At 38.8% G+C, this 20,438-nt stretch overlaps 1 protein-coding gene across 14 annotated transcripts in view; it reads left to right on the forward strand.

Moving 5' to 3' along the window:
* ssbp2a (single stranded DNA binding protein 2a) overlaps positions 1 to 20,438 on the forward strand; it is a 94,913-nt gene that overhangs the window by 19,598 nt on the left and 54,877 nt on the right. For all 14 annotated transcript variants that reach the window (XM_048998421.1, XM_048998431.1, XM_048998390.1 and 11 more), the window contains exon 2: positions 17,133 to 17,205. In XM_048998421.1, the coding sequence (XP_048854378.1) occupies positions 17,133 to 17,205 (73 nt within the window). The remainder of the gene's footprint in view (positions 1 to 17,132; positions 17,206 to 20,438) is intronic.

Consider the following 20,438-nt stretch of genomic DNA (forward strand, 5'->3'; position numbering starts at 1 on the left):
GGAGTAGGATCCGTGCTGTATTTTCTGATTAATAAGGTCTGATATTCCTCATTTTATGCAAAGTGCATTGAGAAAACTGTGAGAAAGCAATGTGGTCCACAAAGGGTAGGTGATCATCTGTCATTACCCCTAGGAAGATAAAATGTTGATAATCGATGTTGTAGAGTGATGTCGGGTACATTGGAGTTAGAATTGACTGGGAGGACAAGAAGCTTGGTCTTCGAAAGGTTCAGCTGGAGGTGATGATCCCTCATTCAGCTTGTGATGTTAACGAAATCCAGGGAGGGACTGAGATATTATAAGAAATTTACAAAGAAGAAGAGGCCATTCAGCCCATCGGGCTCCATGGATGGAAGGCCAAGTGCAGTGAGATGGCATCTGTGTAGTGAGAAGACACTGTGTGACTAGATGATTGGGCCTTGAGAAGAAATGTACTGGGAGAAGAGGAGGGGACCAAGGACTGAATCTTGGGGCACACCAGTTGTTACCTGATGCAACTTGAATTCCTCTGCACCTCAAAAGACATGCAATGATTTACCTGATAGTTAAAGTCAAACCATCTCAGAGCAATTCCTGTGATGTCAAGTTAGAGGAGGGTTGGCAAAGGCAAACCAAATTCTTAATACTTACCAAAACTAACCTAAGAGGATCTGGTGTCTCCTGTCCTGTGCAACAGCAGTGACGTACCTGAAATTTATTTGACTGGTACCACTTCTTCAGACTATTTCCTAGTATATTTAGAGTGAAGTTCACTTTTCCTTTTTGTTTGGTACTCTTCCATTATCATTTAAACATATCCTTATTGTTCAGCAGACAGGGTACTGTTTTTAAGGGCATATCAGTCAGATTAATGCTAATTCAGACCAAAAATAGCAACTGCTTGGCTTTGCTTTTATTTTTGGACTTTTACGTTCTTATATTTGGTCTAAGTACAGAAACACAGCATTCTTCTCCCTCATTGTTTAAAGAAATAATATTTAAGAATTATGTGATATACATAGCATAGTCTACATTTTTTCTCTATGTAATTTCAATTATTATTTCACAAAGAACAATTAATTTTATTCCTTATCACAGAATAACAGTATACTAAATCACTGTCAAAAATAATATGTGAGCAAGTAAATAGAGAAACGGTAAATTGAGCTGTTATAGTCTTTGAAAGGTAAGATAAACTACCAGGAATAAATGGCCAATGTAATACAATGGTATTACAAAAGCATGATCATTTGTCATTGTGTTTGTTGTTTGGCTGATTTTACCTGGAATGTCAGAGTCTAGACATAAACAAGCCTAGGGTTATTCCCTGGGTTACTCCTCTGTTGGTTTTCATGAGTACTGCCCTGAGACTCACTCTGTTTCTTAAGCTGGTGGCATTTCCTGTTATCCCAGCACAAAACATTGTTGTCTTGGCTCATCCTGTAAGCAACATTGAATGCAGGAATTTGAACTTCTCATTCTTGCTCTTTTTTGGTTGTGTTTGTTGTATCTGGTTCTGAACACTTTCAGTTTTTTCCTTCATCTTTTAAATTGATACATTTAATTTAAAAAATTTGTAATTCAGTTACAAGGGCAGTGATTGTATTTCTGGTCGTGCCTACATACAGGACATTTATGCAGTAGAGAGGTTGCCAACACTTTGTGTGTATAGTGTATGGTATGTGTGTGTATGGTATGTGTGTGTATGGTGCATGTATAGTGTATGGTTGTGTGTGTATGGTGTGTGTATAGTGTATGGTGTGTATAGTGTATGGTTGTGTGTGTATGGTGCATGTATAGTGTATGGTTGTGTGTGTATGGTGTGTGTATAGTGTATGGTGTGTATAGTGTATGGTTGTGTGTGTATGGTGCATGTATAGTGTATGGTGTGTATAGTGTATGGTTGTGTGTGTATGGTGCATGTATAGTGTATGGTGTGTATAGTGTATGGTTGTGTGTGTATGTATGGTGTGTGTATAGTGTATGGTTTTGCGTATATGGTGTGTGTATAGTGTATGGTATGTGTGTGTATGGTGTGTGTGTAGTGTATGGTTGTGTGTGCATGGTGTGTGTATGGTGTGTGTATAGTGTATGGTTGTGTGTGTATAGTGTATGGTTGTGTGTGTATGTATGGTGTGTGTGTATAATGTATGGTGTGTGTGTATAGTGTATGGTTGTGTGTGTAGTGTATGGTTGTGTGTATTGTGTATGGTTGGTTGTGTGTATAGTGTATGGTGTGTATAGTGTATGGTGTGTGTATAGTGTATGGTTGCCTGGGCTCCAGGTTCCCTTGCTAAGGATCAGTAAATTGATGATGGATAAATTGGTGATAAACATGTTTGAAATCTAAATTAAATTGAATGTATCTATAGTTAAAATGAGTACTGCTTTAACAAAATGACATTTTATAATACTGTGATGAAAGCATTTGTGACATACATGTAGCTTCTTGTGGAGTGCTGTTATATGTGAATTTTTAGACTATTCTGCCTGAAATATTAAAATAGCACAAAAATAATAAGCATTGATTGAAGTAGAAATGTATTTAGAATGTAGCTGTTTATCAGGAAAATACCGCGGGACAGCTGAAGTATCACTGCTTAAAATGACACATTATGAAGAAACAGTCAGCACTTATACTTGATGCTACTACGAACCTCTTTTTGAAGCATTTTGGGCCTCATTCATTTTATGCTGAGAAAACAATAGGGTAAGAGAACAGTGTAGTCAGAGCATCCGAAAGGTGTCTACCAAAATCATAAATCTGTTCCAAAAAAAAAAAAAAAAACAGAACCTATGACCTCGATGTGGACCTGAACCTGCGGTACACAAAGTACAGCAGAAACAACCGGCTGGAGCAGGGCTGATGTAATTAATATTGATGGATACCTGCTTGACAGAAAGGCAGGGCAGGCTAAGGGGCAGGGATAACTTTATTAAAAAAGATCTGCTGGCACTGATGATAAACACGAGTGTGTTTACTACTGTGCCAGCTTTTTTGGCAAAACTGAAAGCACTCTTCCTGAATTTTGTTAACGGCTTACAGTACATCACATACTGCCAAGCATAAAACACAGAGTATGCAGCAATATTTAGAAAGCTTGCAGTAGAGATACTCTATATGGATAAATGTGTAGGAGCACCTAGCAATTACACTTACAAGAACTTTTATGACATCCCATTCTAAACCCATAGGCATCAATATGGAGTTGGTCCCCCTTTTGCAATGATAATAGCTGCCACTCTTCTAGGAAGACTTTCCACAAGAGTTTGGAGTGTATCTGCGGGGATTTTTGCCCATTCATCCAGAAGACCATTTGTGAGGTCATGTTGCACGTGAAGGCCTGTCTTACAATTTCCGTTCTAGTTCATTCCAAAGGTGTTCAGTGGGGTTGTGGTTAAGGCATTGTGTAGGTTTAGTCAAGTTCTTTCACACCAGACTCACCCAACCATGTCTTTATGGACCTTACTTTGTGCACTGGGGTGTAGTCATTCTGGAACAGAAAAGGGCCAGTTTGTCTTAGTAATCTGAAGCATTAAGAGTTCCCTTCACTGGATCTAAGGGGCCTAGCCCAACCCTCGAAAAACAATCCCATACCATTATCCCTCCTCCACAAAACTTTACTGTTGTCAAGCAGGTAACATTTTCCTGTAGCCCATTCCATGAAGCTCCCAGCACACATTTTATATGCTGGGGCTAATGGAAAAAGTTTGGAACTCTGCAGTTATTGAGTCAACAAAGCGTTGGTGAATTTTACATACTATGCGCTTCAGCACTTGGTGACCCAGCTCTGTTACTTTACGTGGTCTGCCACTTCATGATTGGATTTTTGTTCTTTCTAAACACTTATGCAGTAATACCACTTAAATTGGACCATGGGATATCTAGCAGGAATCAAATTTCACAAACTGACTGCAAAGGTGGCATCCTATGACAGCACCACACTTGAATTCACTGAGCTCTTCAGAATGACCCAATCTTCCACAAATGTTTGTAAACTTGACTGCATACATAAGTGCTTCATTTTATACATCTGTGGCAATCTGTTTGAATGAAACACCTAAATTCAAAGATTTAAGTATCCCAATACTCTTGTCCATATAAGGTATGATGCTTAAATTGAGAAAGTCAGTTTGCTTCATGTTGCCGAAGATGTCACCATGGATGCTGTAAAAGCTAATTGATATAAATAATAATGCCTATTTTCCATGACAACTGCATGATGTAGATCTCACAAATGCTTTGGATAATATAAAATTATAGAATTTGTGGAATATATATATATATATATTTATAGAGAGAGGTGCCATCATTAAGCACATAATAATATTCTGTCGAAAAAGGTATGTGGGGTACTTTAAGACACAACATTCCGCTTTGATGATATGCACTAGAAAGAGAATATTTTCTCTTGGAAATCTTTACCAACACATCATCCAGCCGTCCATCTTCTACCCACTCATCCAGTATTAGGATCAGATAATCCATTCAGGGAGAACACTTTGAACTACTTCAGGTTTTACAACCTACTTTAAAACTGAAAGGCTCCTGTGTTCTGTTCTTCTTGAGCTTTGACTGGTTTGTTTCATTGGTAGGAAGACTCATTCAGCTGTTTTACATTAATATTAGTGACACATGCATGGTTATAGGAAACTGACCAATCAGCATGCAGCAAGAAGTCAGTGCTTAAGTGAAATCCAGGTCCTTTTAATTGAAATGGTTGTTTACAAATCCTGTCCTAGCTCAGAGTGTCCTTCATGACATGGATTACCTGCTCACCCTATCCAGTACATGGTTGTGGGGGAGCCTGTACCCTGTATCCTGTCACCAGCATCACAGAACAGAAGGCACACCCTGGATGGGGTCCTAGTCCCTCACAGGGCACAGACACACCCAATCGCACTACATGGCAAATTAGCAAAACAAGTTCAAATGTAGGCCTTTGGATTGTGGGAGGAAACGCATGGAACACGGAGAGCATGCGGTCTCAGATGCGAGAGGGTTGGGAGTCACAACCCCTGCCTAAGTTGACTATAGAGCTGCTATTGCAACCAACTATTCCCATTGCTGTTTCACGGTTATGTCAGTTATAAGAAGTTACATATATTTTGTGTTGAGTATTAAAACTCCAACACTGATTAATTTTATTAAAAATTACCATGCAACTGATTATTTAATGCACATTTATCCAATTAGAAAGAGCTCCTCAGATTCAATGCATATTTGTGTGACATCAGAGTGTGTACCCAAGCTGCTGAATTAGATTTGTTCAAAGTTTTCCTGTTTTAGGTGAAGCTAAACCTTTTTAAAATAAATTATAGAGATACTGGTTAGTTAATTAACAAAAGAAAAACCTTTCTGAAATACCTTTGGTGTGACTCATAGTGAATGTCAAAATCGTAAATGCATTAACAGTGATAGCTGCAGATGGAATAGATATTAAACACAAACGGAGATGTACTTTTGTTGTCTTGATGTTTTAAATTATATAAGTTCCCATATGGATAAGTAGTATGGCTTTCAGTAGGGGCAGGTTGAGGGTCAAAGGATATCCAGGGCTTAGCCCAGAAAATATCACGTATTATGACACTGGTGGGGGTTATAAGAGTGATTCTTTGGGAAAAAAAAGACTACTTCACAATAAACAGTTCTCAGCCCTGTATGCCTACCCTTGGTGCCACCCATGGTTTGCAGAAAAATAAGAATAAAGAATTGTTGGTTTTTGAATTTTGTTATGATGGTAAATCTGCTACTATTGCTGTTAAAAGTGGTAATGGAAGCCTTGCCTATGCTTCACACATGATGTTTTCTTGGACTGTAGAACTATGATCGTGGGTTTTCTGATAGTGAGTGATTTGGTTTGAAATGATTAGCCAGTGCTATGGCTAATAACCGTACACAATTTTCAGACGCGTAACACCTGTTCGTTCACACTTATGTCATCCTGCTTTTTTATGAAATGACCAAACCCCTGTTCCAATCCACACTTTCTTGCTTTATTTAATTCCAAAATATCTCATAGTCATATAATAAAATGGTTCTGCGATCCAAAATGGTCCTGCGATCCAAAATGGTTCTGCGATCCATGCAGAAACCACATGCAGTCAATGCAACAAAGTGTACACATCTGCAGGTTATTAAAGTCACTATATGCAGACTCATGAAAAGTAAAATTACTTACTAACTGTACATATTTTAAGGATATATTATTGTTTTTGGCAAGATATGCTAGTTTTTTTCCTGAAATATTTTACAATGAGCGTTTTGTGTACATCACCATTGATTAAATTTCCCTGGAAGCTTAGTGCAGATTAGATTCACTTTTCACACTACCATTCCTTGGCCTACTAATATGAGAAAGTAAGGACGGCATTAGTAAGTTTTTGAATACTTCTTATACAGTAGTTCACTAATGTTATTACCCTTCATAGTTTTTTGTTACTGTATCATAAACAGAGGCAGCCCTATGTGCATTATTGACTTAAACGAGTTTTTCTTCATAAACAGATTTTCTTTTATTTAATGATTTATTTTTGATAGTTATAAATTACATCAAACTAGATATTTTGCAGGTGCTGCAAAACACCCTCAGCTAATCCGGTTCTGGCTAGCAAATCTCAATCCTCAGTGCCCCTAGACATGACAGACTGTATGACAGAGTTTGTTTGACTAAGACAATAACTCCTATGATGAAGATCCACTAGATCCAGTATCCAGCCAGTCCAACACCTACTGGACTGTGTCAACAGCCGAGCTCATTTTTAGCAAAGCAACAGGCAGGAGACTGAGACCATCAATAATACACTGTGAGGTTCAGTCAGTCACACCCTAGCATAGAGAAAACCACAGCTATTTATAGCATTTGGTCAACAGAACTTGGGCTCATTCTCCTCTTTTCTCCTAAATATAGTATTTCAGATATCGCTGTTTATATCTGTTTTTGACAGAGCTTGACTGCATTACTCGTACTAGAGTGTGTTCCTTATCATCACTTGTAATAGAAACCAGTGCCAATGCCAATCTTCAATAAATTGTTTAATCAAGGTGAGACTAGCACAAAAAGAAAGCCGGACTATTCTCATTTTTTATGAATGACAGGTGGCTTGTACATTTCTATGATTTATTAAATCAAAACAATGATTAAAATAGAACTATTGAAAGGATATATACAAACTGGTGCATAGTTGTGCTTATAGTTTGACAAGTTGTGTATCCATTATGAGTCACATGTGCAAATGCACATGCACTCTTACCACCTACTGGAGAGGACGCACAACACTTGTTGGAGGGCAAATGTGGGATTCCCCTGAAATTACATATCTTCATTATTTCCCGTCACCCTGGTGCTCTTGTTTTAATTATAGCTTCAGTTTTAACCATGACTCTCCTGCTCCTCCTTTGTTAATCACACTTGATCCTTTCCTACTCCCCTTTTCTGTTGCTCTTTTTTATTTTAAACGGAGTATAATAATATGAATAGGGATGTGTATCAAGGTGTTTATGTGTAAATAATTAGACATTAGATAGCTGGGCTTTTCTGCCAGGTCCCTTTCAAACATTTTTTTTTGTCTGCTGTACAAATTGGTTTGCTACACAGGTCATATTTGCTGTGCTTCTCCAATCCATTGAGTTAATTTAAGTTTTATGCACTTTTTCATGCAGTATGAAACACAAACTTGAGTTCATCCATCCATTTTCCAAACCGCTTATTCTACTGGGTCGCGGGGGGTCCGGAGCCTATTCCGGAAGCAATGGGCACGAGGCAGGGAACAACCCAGGATGGGGGGCCAGCCCATCGCAGGGCACACTCACACACAATTTATTCACACATGCACACCTATGGGCAATGTAGCAACTCCAATTAGCCTCAGCATGTTTTTGGACTGTGGGGGGAAACCGGAGTACCCGGAGGAAACCCCATGACAACACAGGGAGAACATGTAAACTCCACACACATGTAACCCTGGCGGAGACTCGAACCCGGGTCCCAGAGGTGTGAGGCAACAGTGCTAACCACTGCACCACCATGCCGCCCCCAACTTGTGTTCATAATTAAAAAAATAGTTCACAGGCTATAATTTGTTGTTTTAAAGTAGTAAAGTGTTGTTCTCGGATATAGAGTAGTCAGATGTATAGCTTAATCTTAATTTCCCCCTTGTTCTCAATCACACGCTACCATAAAAAGAGTTATAAAGTAGAGAGTGGATTGAAGCAGTGACCTGAGTCAGGGTTATGGTGCTTAAATCGCTACATTAAATGAATTACATAAATACATTCTAATCCATTCCAAGTTGGTTCACAGTGTCAGTGCAATTCGGTGACTATTTTCCTTGGAATGGGAGGGAGTTCTTTTTCTTCATGGCATAAATTGAGAAAAAACCTCTTTCCCATAATGTCAGCCAGCTCTTTTGAATGGGAAACTTCCAGGGAAGATGCCAAAGTAATATTTTAAATCTCTTTTCTATGTTTCCTCTGGGTAAATTGTGCCAGCCGTCATAGACACACAGCTAAAATGATGACTGGGGACCAAGAGGAACTTGTTTTACTTGGCCATAACAAGCATAGCGTAAAACAAGCATTGTTCCTGTCAGTTAATTGTAGGATTTGAGGGATGAGGCTTTTAAAGGGTTCTAAAATACAGAATCTGAATCGACAGCTTTGCTCATTTATTCTAATGCACAGCTGAAGATGCACTAGATCTGACATTAATGCAACTCCGCTTCCATGCAACAGTATTCAGACCTTTATTTGAAAGTTAGAGCAAGTGTTTACCCTGTTTAACAAGCTATTTTTCTTTGCATTTCCAAGCACCAACTGGATCTAATAAACATCTGTTTTTAAATTGTATTGCATAAGTTTTATCTTAACCTGTTTACCAGTTACTTTATTATGACATGACCAGAAATAGCCATGATCATAACTGTACTTTTCTTGGCTACTTCTTTTAAAACCTGGATCTGTAGCTCCTTCTCTGCCTTCTTTTGAAGAAGATGTAGTTTAGACCAGCTCTGCCTGGCGCAGAAAAAGGCACCTTAACATATGTACTGCTTTATACTTGCAGGTCTTCAAGATTCTACATTTGTTTGCCTTTCTTAAGTACATCCATGCTACTGTGTGATCTGTCAGCAGTGCTGTACAAGACCCACCATCACTTTTAGCTAATGTATATTTGTCCTTGCCTGACAGAAAGTCACAGAAAGCCCATGTTGAACAATGTACTCCCAGCCTTTGCTGGAGAAGAAGAGATGTTATCTTTCTACGCAAAGTAGACTGGATTTTTTTTCTCCTCTTTTTCTGGATCTAGTCATGATGCTGGGCTGATAGCATTACACACGTTTGTAGTTATGGATTTCCATATGTCTATTTCCAGCTTCCATCCATCCATCCATTTTCCAAACCGCTTATCCTACTGGGTCACGGGGGGTCTGGAGCCTATAACGGAAGCAATGGGCACGAGGCAGAGAACAACCCAGGATGGGGGGCCAGCCCATCGCAGGGCATACTTACACACCAGTCACTCATACATGCACACCTACGGGCAATTTAGCAACTCCAATTAGCCTCAGCATGTTTTTAGACTGTGGGGGGAAACCGGAGTACCCGGAGGAAACCCCACGACGACATGGGGAGAACATTCAAACTCCACACACATATGACCCAGGCGGAGACTCGAACCCGGGTCCCAGAGGTGTGAGGCTACACTGCTAACCACTGCACCACCATGCCGCCCTATTTCCAGCTTCCAGGTTTAAATTTCAGCCTTTTAGTATTGGCCTTATAAGTTTATCATTTAAAGGAAAACCTTATTCAACTATAATCATCCCAAAATTCCCAATCTTTTTAATTTTCTGAATACTGCTTAGTCAAACATAGGCAAAACATATGAAAACCAACTGAACTTGTGACTAAAGGCTTTAATCTTCAAGCTCCAGGAGGGATTTTCTGTCAAAACACAAATTCATACACATTTGCATTTGCTTATGTAGTACGGGATCACAGAGACCTGGGGCCCATCCCATGATGCACAGGGCACAAGGCAGGGGACTCCACTGAAGAGTAATCTTGTTAATCACTAGGCAATTTACAAACACCATTTTGACCAGTTCTACCAGGAAGAACCCTACACAGAACATTCCAGACAGATCTGGAAATTCAGTCCTAACCCTGGAGGTGTGAGACAGCAGTGGTCCCCAGCAGGCCTCCCTCTGTAACAACATAGACATCTATCCATATATCTTCCAACTGCTTATTCAGTACAGGGTCATGTTGAGTCCTGGAGCCTATCACAGACAGCATTGGGTGCAAGTCAACAGAACATCCTGGACAAGCTGCAACATACCAACACAACAGACAATTTAGGGATCCCTGCACATCTGAAAAATCTTTGGGCTACAGGAGGAAATGGCCACAGCAGAGGGGGACCAACACACAGTGGATTAACCTGTAAATTGTTTTGAACGCAAAAAGTCTGCCAACATTGCTGTCAGAGTAAACTGTAGAAGTTGCATATTCCTCCATAAGGCTATCATTCAGGTAGAATATGGAAGTTTCATTACATCAGGAGTTGTACTCAATTGCAGGCAAACAAACACCTTCAGGAGGATTTTCCTTGCATTGATCTTCTCAACTCTTTAGCATAGACACATTTTCTTCTTTTGGGTTAAACTGTTTTTGGTCTCTCTCATGCCCTCCAAGTAGGGATATACTCATTTTATACATTGCATAAACTCATCATGGACGTTATGTTACAGGAAAAATGATGTATGCATCTATATCAGCCTTGTGGTGAAAATAACAAATTCCATTGTGGATAAATAAGAGATTGTCGCATTAAGCATTGTGAATGATGATTAGGCCTATATCATGTAATGTTCCACTTCTGTTTTTACTGTGAATACTTCTTCGTTTCAAAGCCAAAAGGGTATTTTAAAACATCATAGTTGATATATGATGTATATTTTATTTATTTGTTTTAAACTGAAGTTTGGAAAATCTACTGGAGAGATGGATAGATATGATATGAGATAAGATATGAGAACTGAACTTTATTTGTCTTCACACTTCCTGAGAAAAACTACCGGCAAACATGAGAGAGGGGGAAAGAGGGAAAGAGATCATTTCCCAACTAAAAAATATGATTAACAGAAATGGTTTTGATTTAAGAATTTCTTTGGTTTTATATCAGTTTAAGAGAATGGCATTGAAGAGAATGCTTTCTGAGGTCTGTAAAGCCCATGCATTCTTGGATAAGAGTTAAATCCATTGCAAGTGCTGTCATATGAAACCCAGACTGATTAATTTTTAATATGTTTTTTTTTCTTACACCTGGAATATTAAATTTAACTATAAAATTCTATCTTGACAGTCGAGATGGAAAAAATGCCTGGGCGGTTTACATCATCATCTTGTTATGCTTAGTTTAGTCTAGCTCTGAGCATTTGATTTGGCCAGTTTGTGCAACGCACTGATGCAATCGGTATGTATCAGTGCTCTGTAGTACTTTTTCATATAAGTGACTGAAACACCTCTGACTTCGTCACACTGACTTTGAATCAGTTATACTTGGTGTTTACACCAAACATTACGCAGATAATATTCCATGTCCGATGGGCTTTGGCAAACAAAAGAAGATAGACGCACAAACATAAGAACGATATCAGACTGGTTACATTTCAATTTGCAGAGGCAGCAATTCTAGCAGAAATAGAACGTCTTGATGAATCCCTGCACATAGTTTTGTGTGCATATGTATGACAGTTGCACTACCTTGAAAAGATACAGCTTGTTTAAGTGTAGTACAGCAGTCTTATGAGAGAACAGGGGTTTGCTCTTCAGCCAGCAGAGACCAGTGTGCTTGTGCTCTAAGTGTTAGTGTCAGCATGTAGGTGCTGTTAATTCTTCATTGCTGAGTGGGCTTCTAGAGCTGCCGGCCTCATATCAGAAGGCGTACATGGGACATTCGCACACATTTACGTGGTGAATACAAGATCACACATCGAGCACACGACGTATCTCACTGCTCACGGATAGGGATGTTTTTCGTTTTTGTTTTCTTCCAACAGTGATGTAGAGTCGTGAATGAGAGCAAGGATTTTTTTTTAGTCCTAATAGCTGGATGCCTATTAACTGTTACAATGCACAGCTGCATTTTAGCATAAATGATCCCAACCAATGCTTTTGTGCTCTCTGAATAGCTTATAATCTGACAGCATGCAATGGAAGCATTAGGCCATCACTCTGAACTGTAAAGGGCCTCACAGATTCATTATTGCCCTTCCATGATATCTAGTTGCCCTTGTATTCATAGACAACATGCACGTTCCAGGCAGGCAAAGGCCAAGCTTTCTGGAATTCTCCGTGACCCATTCTGTAGAATTAGGAAATGTCCATCTCTCAGTTGTGGGCTCGAACTTGTTATTCTGTTGATCAAAGACTGAAACAGTGTGTCCTCTGCTGTTCTTTCACAGTCTGGTAGCCACTATTTTTAGTTTAAGTGGAAAAATAAAGACTGAGATGGAGAGGAAGGATATACAAGAACAAAAGTAAGGTGAAGCAGCAGAAAACAAAATTGCTGTACAGTTTTGTTTTTGTCTGTGTCCCTGGCGTGTGAAGAATTTTGTCAAGTCTGGTATTATTCATTTAACCCCGTCATAAACTACTTCTGTAATTAAAATGCAATGAGTGGTATTTTTTCCTCTATACTCTGTGTTTTTTTTCATTTATCGCAAGAAGAAAGGGGCCTTTGTTGAGAAGAATGTGCATTCTGTGGTGTCTTTGTGTTGAAATTGATAGGGTACCATCAGGTGCCTGGTAGAAAGTTGGCATTTCTCTCATTTTTGTTTGCTTTGCATTTGAATGTGATACACCAATTTACACAGACATAATACATTCAGGGGTGATAAATATCTGAAGAGGTATACTCTTTTCTAAACACAGTACCTTATTATATTCTTCCTTATTTATTTATTATTATCTTTTGTTTCTGCTTCCTACAGTTTGTAAAGTTTGTCTGCCTTCCATCAAAATACTTGGTAGCAGGATGGCCTGCTTGCGGGTGCCAACATCAGTCAGGGTGTCAGGTTTCGGGCTGCTTTTTCCATACCTGTCCCACGCTGCACATGCAGGGCTTGCAGGCTAATGGAACAAGCCATATTGAATACTGCATTATGGGATTCAAAATACTATTTATTATATTGTATATTTACTAATAAGATTGGTAAGTGTAAGTGGTATCAATAATGGTGAAAATGAGTATCTAATCAGATACTATTTTTTAATGTCAATTAGTATCTGAGAATCAAATTTTTTTTGACAACCCCAGTGTCTCATTATTTTCAACTCCAGCGTCAGCTATATCTTCCGTTTCTGATCTTTTTACATATTTACATTTACATTTTTAGTGCCGCAGCAGTGACAAAGATCCCCCCTTAAACAATTTCCAGATGCGCCACTTTCCGAAAGCTGTGTAGGATTTTTATACCGGTATTGCGATATAAGAAACATTCATATCGGTTTTTCGGTATGAACCGGTATACCGCCCAGGTTCAGTGGGTAGCACTGTTGCCTTGCACCTTGGGGGTTGAGTGCTCAAATCCTGTTTCTGCTCTGCGGAGTCTGCATTTTCTCATGTAAAGTTGGTTTCCACCCTCAGTCTAAAGACTGGAGGGTAGACTAACTGGTGTTTCTAAATTGCCCTTTGAGAGACTGAGTGTGTGCATGTATGTACCCTGTGCTGGGCTGGCATTCCATCCAGGGTGTATCCCAGCCCTGTGCCGTATGCTGCTTGCCACAGGGTTCAGGATCCCCTGTGAAGTGTTTTGGAGATGGCTGGGTGGATATTGTATGTAACACCTTATCAAAAAACAATGATGTAACTTCAAGGTGAGCACCTCTTCTCACTGACAGAGCAGCAGTTTTACTCTTCCTTTGGGATTTGCATTTGCAGTCTATTATTTACAAGTCATTTTTAACCATTAACCTTAACCATTCTCTTTAGCCGTTGTAAAAACAGGCCTTGTATTTACATTACATATGATGTGGGTGGGTTGGTTTATTATTAATATTGATATGTTTTAAAGCCGTACATTGGTGCTGTCCCTCAGTGGGCACTGAGCAGCTCTGGGACCAGGCCACGTACTCTGACCTTGGAGTGTGTTCACCCTGGGCTTCTCCTACGTGAGGGAACGTCAGTATGTGTTCATGCCTAGTGATGTCGAGGAAGCCCGTTCAGGACGTTCCTAATCCTACGTCCTTAGCCTTCCATGATTGGACGGGTATCCTTGTGACACTTACAGTCGTTCAAAATGCACCATCATAGGGCTAATAGTAAGAGTAAGAACCTCGCATAAGGAAAGGTTTTCTATGCAGTTACCTTGGCCCATTAAACAAAAAAAGATATCTGATCAGTCAGGGTGCTTCCCAAACCACGACTGCCTTGAGCTACACGCGTTGGGCACGGCAGCCTGCCCCAGAGTAAACAGATATTCTTGGCCTGGTAATCCTTCCAGGCTGAGTTTCTGCTGAGCTTTTCTCCAGAATTTTGCCTTTCAAATCCAACTCCTGAGATGTTTTCCTGATTAAATTTTCATCACAGCTGCTCTGGTTCATGAAAGAAAATGCAAGAAAGATGAACACAGCTGAATTTGGGAAGCGGGGCGGTGGGGTGGTGTTGAAGGGTAGCAGGTGTATATGCATGTCTCTTCTGCTCATGGTAACATGGAAGGAATCTTGCAGACCAGTGCTGGGCAGGAAGATTATTACAGCTTAATCAGGCTACTCAATAATAGGATTCAGCTGTGTATCAACTTTACTGCCAGTTCCAATTAATTAACTTTAAGATCTAATAACTGGAATTGCTTTCGTTCGGCATACATATACGATTCAAGCTCTTAACAAGGTGCTTTCTGTTTATATATATATATATATATATATATATATATATATATATATATATATATATATATATATATATGGTGAGACCCATATACTATATAATGTTTAAATTTTTTTATGGATTAGCATTGTGTATAAAGCACCTTGTTACGCGGCTGAACAGAAACCGTACACTTGAGATTTAAGCTCTCAAACACAGAGTGTAACATCTCCTATGTCATGCATAATTCATTTAATACAGGTTAGATCACTGGTGCTTTGTTTTAGCCTTGTCTCTGTTCAGCTGAGGCCTTCCACAGAAATAGACTGTGAATTCATTTGGACAGGATATATGCGTTGTTTTGCTTTCTTGAGATCCCTTTTCTCCAAAGTGAGAAGCTGCTGCGTCCAGCGTCAGTCCGTGCAGTGCTGTGTGTGGTTTTCTCCAGTGAATTCTGATGCTCTTAGGTTACTGGAAGTGAAACATTAGTTTCAGATTGATGGACCTGGGGGGAGGGGGGGGTACCTTACCGCAACATGTTGGCATATGAAACTCTATAAAATGCCAAGCCAGTATTCCACTGTCCTCACTCAAAAAAAAAAAAAATTCTCTGCAGTTACCTGGTTTTCTCAGTAATTCAGACTGAATGGTCCCTGCAATATTATTATTATTATTATAAATGTCATACAGCCCTTAACGTTTTCTCATTGTTGGTTATACTTTTAATATATTAGGTGCACCTGCTCATTAACGTAAACAGTCTGCTCCTACAAACAATGAAAACACCTCGGTAATGAGAAAGGTCAGGGGAGAATGGCCAGACTCGTTACAGCTAACAGGATGAGCAGAAGCGCAAAAATAACAGCTGAGTACAACATTGGTGTGCAGAAGGCCATCTCTAAATCTCTAACTTGGAACCATTGAAGTTTGGAGTTCTGGAGACAAAAGGGGGCCCTACCTGGTACTAAGTAGGGTACCTAACAAAGTGACCCCAGTTGTATAAACATACTTTTTCTGGCGTTAATGTAGAAATTTAACCTGTATCATGTCTGTGGAAGATCTATCAGTATAAGCCATTGAATATTTAAATAAAAAGTTTAACGACTTTTTATTTTTCCTTATCTTGTTTAATTCTGTTACTTTAGAACTTTTTGATGTAAGCACCCAGGATGCCCTGATAAGGACAATTCAGCATCAGAATGACAAGCTGAACCAGAGTCGCTGTTATCCAGCATACACATTTCTCCTGGTGGTACCATGAAGAACCATACACACATGCAAGTGCATACATTCATGGCAGTTTGGGGCAAATTAAAGGAATAGAAAAATAAATATGAATAACTAGAATATAATCTTCAGTGGCTGCGTGGGGCTATACAAGTATGTGTCTGTTCAGGTAATTGCAGTTAAGCATATGAAGTTTGGGAAATTAATTATCTTTTTTTTTTTTGCTACCTGCAGAGAAGATGGGGTGCTATATCTCAAAGTATTTTTTAAAAATAAACAAAAAACATTTCTAAGCTCTGGGAAGCATGTGTCATTAATGTGCCAAATTTCAACTAAATTAAAAATGGTAATGCAACGGCCATTTGAGTTAAATTCTCCATGTATGGTGTAGAGTCAGCACAGCAAGCAGGTAAAAAAGACTATACGTTGTTTTGGAATCCACTTATCGATCCAGTGCGGATTTCGGACTGTATGCGTTCATTTAAACAGAAGTCCACAAAGAAATGTGATTAATTGTTTTTAAATTGCTTCTTTAAGTAAACTCCCCAGTCTTAGGGAAGTAAACACAGAGAATTTGCCTGATATTCCTTTCATAATATTTTGCTTTATCGGTAACCAAAGTAAGCTAAAACAATATTTGGCACTCATTACAGAAGAGTGTACAGTTTGTTGTTTTGAACATCCCCAAAAGTCTTTTCAGGTTTATGGACTTCCTACATATTGAAGTATTCCATAACAATGGAGCCTTGATTAGCTACATGTATTCTATATAACAATACTCTGTTTTATTTTTCTGACAAACATTATACCCGTTGCTATGGAAACCAATGATCGGTGAAACGTCTCATTCTGTACAAGGGGAGATTTTCATTATTAAATGCTATAGCACATTTTGCAGGTCTTGTTTTATGTGTGTACTGTTGAAGTATGATGTATAACCTATTTTGCCAGGTTAGCATGTCCAATTTTCTCTAATTTCTTGGACGAGAAACTGATTTCTCCCGAATTTGGAGCCGATTTTACCTGATTTTGTTCACATCTCTCCGTCTGCAGGTTAGCACTGTATGTGTATGAGTATCTGCTTCATGTGGGGGCTCAGAAATCTGCACAGACCTTCCTGTCAGAGGTAAGCATCCATCCTGGGTATATTTATAGATTCAGCAGTGAAATGCTAAGAGCAGATTTTTCCTTGCAAGCAATGGACTGCACTCTAGAGCTCCCTGCTAATTTAATTATACATAAGCATAATGCTGAGCTGGCAGGACGCATTAGATGTTTAGTGTTCATTTAAAAGGACGGAGCAAGAGTTACAGTACAGAAGTACCTATATAGGAATGACATGACCAGATGAAGTCTTTCAGGGAGATTCTATATTAAGGCCTTTGAAATGTCCGCTTAGTATTTTGCATTCATCATCAACGCCATGGCTGTCGGTTTGGTTTCAACATCGGTAGGGACCTGTTCACCCCCGAACCCCCCCACCTAAACACACATTTAGAATAAAACATTTAGAGATCAGTGGTCATTGTTGACACACCATGGCACACAGTGCACAATAACGAAATGTGTCCTCTGCATTTAACCCGTATGTGACTTTCGTGACATAGCAGGGGGCAGCTAATTCAGCACCCGGGGAGCAGTGCTTGGGGGCGGCACCTTGCTCAGGGTACGTCAGTGGTGCCTTGCTGGGCGGGGAATTGAACCAGCAATCTTTCAATTGCAAGTGCGCATCCCTGCCCATCACTGCCCACAGGGTCCTCCCGCAACATTGGTAGGGACACATCCCTACTGTCCATACCCAAATCTATGCCCCCGATAAAGCTTTCATGCCCAGCTTTGTCATGGCTTTGCATGTTGGATACATTGATATTGCCGTCTCGAAGCATGTCAGCTGTGAGTTTAATGCTTTATTGCGAAGTGTTCTGTCCACATTTCCAAGTGAAAGAAGATCTTGTTAAAAGCAATGAAACAGTCCGTTCTGCTTGATGCAGTCACTGGCCGCAAGGTCTCATGCATTAACATTTTTAATTAACAAGTTTTGCAAACAAAATAACTTTTCTATTATTATTATTATTATTATTATTATTATTGACTTAATATGTTCTGTTTTCTTTCTGAAGTATACTTATAATTTTTTTTTTGTGCTTTTTTTATCCCGATATTTCGGACTGTAAGACAATAGCTTGTCTGTAAAAGGCACCACATAAAGGAATGAGCGTGGCTTTGATTGCCTTCTGCTCGTGCAGTGCTCTGTGATGGTGTTCAAGGATTAGCTTCAGTTCGCAGTACAACTTAAAACTGTCACTTCATTGAAGATCAAGAGATGAAAGTAAGATTATCATGTTTTATTCTGAAGTACATTAACTGAAATCTTGGGTAAACACAGGCACACATTAAGAATTAAATCTGGAGTAAATATTTCCATTTCTTTCATTGGCAGCTTTTATTTATATAATTTTAAATATCCCGTTTGAACTGTATTTAGAAAGGTAACCTTAAAACAGATAAAGTGAGATGATACTGCAGTGTTTAAACATTGAAGATTCCAGAAGCATTAAACCCTTTTACTTCTGCAGGCTGTATAAGAGTATTACTACATACTACACATCTCAGCCATGGCTGAATTTAAGTGATGCCAATTAAACATTCTGAAGCAACACAACTGAATTGGATATATGGTTTCCATGTCTTTTTCATTCACGTCAAAAACACACACGGGAAACTGACATGACAGCAGAAAATCAAAAGCCTCGAAACTTGCTGGAGCGAGCGCTCAGAGAACCGTAAGCTTTGTGTGCAGCACATTTAACATTATGTACTCTAACTTTGCGGGGGTGGCAGTAAATGCTGTCAGATTTTATAAGGCTGGTTTGAACATTTATGAGTCATAGTCTTTATTTTATCAAAAAAGAGCACTGTTTTGATTTTTGTAATATATATATATATATATATATATATATATATATATATATATATATATATATATGTATTTTTTAGATTTATATATTTTAGATTATATATATAAATTCTAGTAGTCAAAAGGTATAGATCATCGAGTCCGGTTTTAGAAACAGGTACTTGTTCTCAAGCAAAGAAGCTTTCTTTCTGCTGAGAAAGAACATCAGGGTGAAACTATCTTGGCTGAAATAAGAACATGGTTGTAGTATGGTGGTGAGTATGGTGATATAGATGTGCCATAAACAATGCTATACTCTATAGAGCTACAAAGGGAGAGTATGGCAGTCACAGGAAGGTGAGTCAGAAAACCAGGGTTCGTTTTAGTATCGATTCTGTATTGGTCTCAAAAATACTTTTTGTGTGTTGCATTTTATTTTCATTGATCTGATTTTTGGATGCTGAAAAGTCAAAGCTCTTGTCTAAGTTTTAATCATTTAATTAATGAACAATTTGTCATAACATCATATCACTGATACTTCTGTATATCACTGATATCCAGATATCTTCAGTACAATTCTTATAATGATTTATAAAACATTTCCCTTGCCAAACAGAGCCATTTTTTCAGGTTTTGAAAAGCTTTACTTTATCCTGCACTTGCGTGTAGTTTGTCTGGTCATCTGCCTCATGGCCAGAAACTATCCGGCTTTTGTGCTGAAGATTTCACAAATTTAAACTCTCAAATCAGAAACTGTTTCTCATCTCCACTTGTGAAAACTTGGTATAGCTTCCATACAGTAGATGAAAGCTGAAAGATAGTGCCTTAAAAACCTCCCTGTAAAACTGTAAAATGTGGACATGTCCAGAGTAGGATTTTAATATAATATAATATTGCTGCAGCTTAATTAAGATTTATATTTCCTCACACAAGGAGGAGGAGGTGAAAAGGTAACTAATTATCTGATAATTTATTGTTATATGGACACACTATGAGGGAATGTCACATCAAATAAATGTAGTTTAAAGTATAAATGTATTTAATGGGTATCTGGAGGACTTTCAGTAACATTGGAGAATTTAGTTTTTACTTTTAAGCTTGCTTTTACGATTAAGTTTTATTGAAGGCAATTGATTTCTCTGAATAAGATTTTGCATGGTTCTGTGGCTCGGTGAGTAACAGGGTTGTCTTACACCTGCATCGTCGGAGGTTTGGATTGTGTGTGTGTGGAGTCTGTATGTTCTTCTCGTGTTATGCAGGAATCCTCTGAGTATTCCAGCTTCATCCACATTCAAAGACATGTGATTAGGTTAGTTTCTGTTTCTGAATTGTGTGTGTGGTCATGTATATACTACGTTGTGGGGACCACGATGTTCCCACCATGTGATAAAAGCCTGTTATTTTGACCACGTAGGGACATTTTTCCAATCCTCACAAGGGAATGCATACAAAAAACTAAAATG

Source organism: Brienomyrus brachyistius, chromosome 2 (genome assembly GCF_023856365.1).
Source record: "Brienomyrus brachyistius isolate T26 chromosome 2, BBRACH_0.4, whole genome shotgun sequence".
In the NCBI taxonomy this organism is placed as follows: domain Eukaryota; kingdom Metazoa; phylum Chordata; class Actinopteri; order Osteoglossiformes; family Mormyridae; genus Brienomyrus; species Brienomyrus brachyistius.